The sequence below is a fragment of the Papaver somniferum genome, chromosome 6 (genome assembly GCF_003573695.1).
Source record: "Papaver somniferum cultivar HN1 chromosome 6, ASM357369v1, whole genome shotgun sequence".
NCBI classification, from domain to species: Eukaryota; Viridiplantae; Streptophyta; class Magnoliopsida; order Ranunculales; family Papaveraceae; genus Papaver; species Papaver somniferum.
The window spans coordinates 167,216,193-167,220,886 of record NC_039363.1 but is presented as its reverse complement, the minus strand read 5'-3'; the positions used below and the strand labels follow the sequence as shown (position 1 = coordinate 167,220,886).

At 39.1% G+C, this 4,694-nt stretch overlaps 1 protein-coding gene across 1 annotated transcript; it reads left to right on the top strand.

Annotated features, from left to right (window-relative positions):
• The first annotated feature begins 4,152 nt into the window (after positions 1-4,152).
• LOC113291771 lies at positions 4,153-4,479 on the top strand. Its single transcript, XM_026541266.1, has one exon. It carries the CDS (start codon positions 4,153-4,155, stop codon positions 4,477-4,479), a length of 327 nt encoding a protein of 108 aa, XP_026397051.1.
• The last annotated feature ends 215 nt before the right edge of the window (positions 4,480-4,694 follow it).

Sequence of the window (4,694 nt, the reverse complement as noted above, 5' to 3'; positions counted from 1 at the left end):
CATCAGCATCCTTTTAAGGATATTCCTCATGATAGGGCTCGTCCACATCAGAGTCGAGGATTATGATATAAACCGACATCATGCTAGGGGAACGCTTACCTGGACGCCTCTTTAACGTGACATGTTCCAAGGACAGTCCGACCCATCTCTCCTGGTAACATCTAACTTTGTCTCATAAGTTTTATTTTTATTTGTCACCATCTAATGCCTACCCCGTAATAGTGAAACCATTACGTGCTAGGCAGGGGACTTAATGTTGATGGTGGATTTTAGTTCATGGCTAAAATTGTAAAACCAAAGTAATATGCTGACATCCGGCAAAGGATAAAGCCATTTGATAAGCGATGAGCGCAGAAAACCTCTCGCCTTATTTATTTGAAGCAATTCAATAAACACACAAAATTCACCTAGAATGGTGCATGTAGCAACAATCCCAAATATTCTGTGAATTTATAGCATTATCGATTAATGCATGATTTGCTGATAGGTGCCAAATATTGCATTATTTCTTATCATTTTATTGGCACTTATCCCATTTTGCATACCATAATTCCCCCTTTTGTAATGAATTTTGTATTTTACTCTCCTCAAGGATAATTACTTAATATTGTTTAATTTTGCATTTTTAGGTACCAAATAAAGACTAGATGAGTTGCGGAGCCAAAAGAGCAAAGACACGGGAGAAAGTCGGTGGAAACTCTAGCGGAAAAGAAGTGGAGAATGTGTTATGGAAGACTAAAGGATAAAAATGGGCTTAAAAAGGAAGAAATTGTTTCTTAAAGCAGAAGTGGGCTCAGCTTATCCCAATCCCAAACTCATTTCCCAAACTCAAATCCATTTCCTAAGCCTAAATTCAAAACCCAAACCCGTTTGCCTTCTTAACCGTCAGATTGGATCCATTCCATCATCTAACGGTCGCTTCATCAGAATACATCGAGATTTGAAGTTCCTGTCTAACATCATAGTACCTAACTCCATCTTGTACCATCATTTTTGATGTATATCACATCCAACGGTCGCCCCAAACCCATTTCCATCACGCCGTTGGATCAATCCATCATCTTCTTATCCTACGGATTCCCCTCACCAATCATCAAAACTTGATGATCCCGCTCAACACCACAACACCCAAATCTATTTCACCCAAAAAAACAACCCCTAAAACCCATCGGGTTCTTCTTCTTCATCCCATCTCTTCTCTGCAGAAACCCACGCCTACGCCACCAACTCCTCCTGCCGCTTCTCCAACCACCACCAAAGCCATCAAATCCATCAACCACTATAACCCATCACTACCACCATCATTACCTACTTCCTCAACCATTTCAGCAACCTAATTCACTATTTTTTCACGCCTCTCCTCAGAAACCCTAGGCGTGTGAGATTAGTAAATTAGGTTGAGAAATAGAGCGCAATTGGAGCAACAGTTGGACGACAAGAAGCAATAGAAGCATGGGTGAAGATGATTGAGTGTTTTCAGAGATTAGGTAAGAGTTAATTTTATTTTTTTATGAAACCCTAATTCTGAAATTGGGGAATTTTAGGGTTAGTTTGTGTAACTATAAATTGAGACACTGTGTATGATATTGAGCTAGTCTAGGACACCCAAGCTCATTTTGGAGTAAAAATCAGAAGCTTACTTTCAATTTTTTGTATGCCCTGTCACTTGCAAATTTCCATGTTTAACATCACTGTTAGTAATATGCTAGAGATGTTCTTCATCTTCTAAACATCCTAGCTAGGGTTTATATGAAACCCTTAACCTGAATGCTAGGATGTTAAGCAAATTTCTCTTACTCATGCCATGCTCACTGTTTAGGATAGTTTAAGCATGTGGATGACATATTACTTTTACCTAGAATGTCAAGCATCCTAGGTAGTTAGATGCATCCTATGTATGTTTCACTTGTATTCAATTTCATGTTAGTTAGCTTTGATTAGTTGTTCTTTGAGCAGACAACTAATACTTTGCCTTGATATAGTGATTGAAGTTAAACTGTCCATCTAAGAAGCTAGAGTAGTGCAATAGCTAACATGCTAGTGTGGGTTGAGTGGTGAATTCTCAACCCCTAGTTCCCCTCTATCAAATATTCAATCACTTCATTGTTGTTTCAAAAATCTCAACTTCAATGTTTGATGTTCATGTTTAAGTTTCATTGTTAATCTTGCTTCAACTGTCAGTGTTGAATTAGTGTAGTTTTCTGTCAAAAATTCTGTTATATTTAATGTTTGATGATTAGTTTCAGCTTAATGATTAGTTGACTTTAATGTTAGTGTGAATTATTTCTTCAAGTGAATGTCCTGTTAGTTGTTGTCCTGATTAGTTAGCTTCATGTTAGTTAGTGTCCTGTTTAGTTTTGTTGTCACTGTTTAGATTTAGGTTTTAGTAGAAAAGAACAAAAAAGTTACATTTGCATCCTCCAAGTCCCTGTGGACTTTCCCTTGCTTGCTCACTAGCTATTCTTGGCCTTGTGCACTTGCAAGTATTTAGAACATAGTTTTAGGGTATCATTCCCTTGCTATCAAGTTTTTGGCGCCGCTGCCAGGGACTCGGTAGCGGTGCTGTGTAGTTTCTTTGTTTTTCTTTCTTTATTCATCAATTCCTGTCACTTGCTCATTTGCTTGCTGTTGCTCTTAGCTTGCAGCTGCACTTGCATCATTTGCTGTTAACATTTCTTGCATCTTGTCATTGCTTGCTGTTCTTGCTATCTTCTTTGTTGATCCATCTCCATACTTGCTATTGATGTTCACTGCTTGCTTGCAAAGTTGGTGCTGTTGAAGGAGCTGGTGAGACTTGTTAGCTGGTGCTGCTGCTGCTTCTTGCGAAGCCTGCTGAAGCTGTTGCTAGAATGTTGAGTAAGGATGCCAAGACAAGCCCAACTGGGCTGCAAAGAAAAGCTAAGGAAGATCCAAGCCCAACTGGGCTTTTGCAACAAACACAAAGGGACCAAAGCCCAACTGGGCTTCCCTCCAAAAATAGGTAAGCCTAACCCATGAGCTAACCCAACTGGGCCTCATTAAAATTCATTTGGGCTTGTAATAATTAAGTGTTTCTATTTTGGGATTGTAATAATTTTTATTTTTATTTTTCTTTTTTTTCTTTCTTTTTTGGGCTTGTAATTATTTGTATTGTTATTTTTTTTTCTTTCTTTTGTGGGTTTGTGATAACTTCTGTTGGGCTTCAAATTTATGAGCCCAAACCAACTTCAACCCAAACTAGGCTTAGGTCAAATAACCCAACTGGGCCTCATTTAACCCAAGTAGTGGGCTTCCCTTTTATTTTTGAAACCAAAAGTTCTAAACCCATTCAAACCAAAAGTTCCCAAGCCCAATTAAACCAAACAAAACCAAATTGATTTTCACAAATTACCCATTATAACCAAAATTTTTATAACCCATTAAACAAACTAAATTTTCAAAAAAACCTTGTAAAAGCAAATTGTGGGCCTTGTTTTCTCCATTATCTGTGGGCTTGTTATTTCATGATTAAATTGGGATATGATTGTAACCTTTAGAGACCAATCAAATAGACTAATTAGAGTCAATCCGATAGACCCAATTGACATACCCACAACTTCTGAGGAAAACACACCGGACCAACCTGAGACAATGGGAGAACCCCTTACTCTCAAGGATTACATGTACCCCACAAGGGCAAGCCAGCCCTCCTGTATTGTTTTTCCAGAAGCTAATGGTCATTATGAGCTAAAATCAAGCACAATACAAATGCTTCCTGTGTTTAGAGGAGTAGACAATGAAAACCCTTACCATCACGTGAGAGAATTTGAGGAGATATGTGGAACTATACGTTTCACTCAAATGTCCGACGAGACCCTAAAGTTAAGGCTATTTCCTTTCTCTTTGAAGGAAAAAGACAAGGCCTGGCTGTATGCTTTACAGCCACAATCCATCATGACATGGGACGACCTCACAAAGGAGTTTTTCAAAAAAATCTTCCCAAATCACAAGACTGCGACAATTCTTCAAAGTCTGAATAGCTTTGTGCAATTGGAGGGTGAAACCTTAGCTAGATACCTGGAGAGATTCAATGAATTATTGCTCCAATGTCCCCACCATGGTTTAAAAAAATGGAGACTTGTGCAAATTTTGTATGAGGGTCTAGATGTGTCCACCCGAACAACTGTAGAGTCAATGTGCAATGGGCTATTCGTAAACAAAACTGTTGATGCGTCTTGGGACTTCTTAATTGAAGTAGCTGAGAAGACTCAACAGTGGGAACCCATTCGTGAACCCAGGAATACTACACCTGTAGCTAAGGTTCATAGGATTGAGTCAGATTTTGAGGGAAGTGCAAAAATCGCATCATTAGTTAGGAGAATAGAAGAGTTAGAGATGCAGAAAAATATCAAACCTTCTAACAATACTCTCTGTGAACATGTCGAAATGCCCGTATGTGCTGCTTGTCATGATCCCGACCATCAACTCAGTAACTGCCCAGATTTGCTTGCACTCCAGTAATCTAGGCTTGAGCAAGCACACGCTATGTTTCAAAAACAAGAGCACAACCCCTATTCTCAGACCTACAATCCAGGATGGAGAAACCACCCAAACTTTTCATGGTCCAAAGGCCTTGTTCAAGGAGGACCATCTCAACCCAATCAAATCTATCAAAACAATCAAGGCTATCAATACCCTAGAAATCCTCAGCAGCAGTCGCACCCTCAATACACTGC

What these genes read in the sequence shown, in the direction of transcription:
- LOC113291771 (XM_026541266.1), top strand. Translation starts at nt 4,153, where the DNA reads ATGTGCAATGGGCTATTCGTAAACAAAACTGTTGATGCGTCTTGGGAC.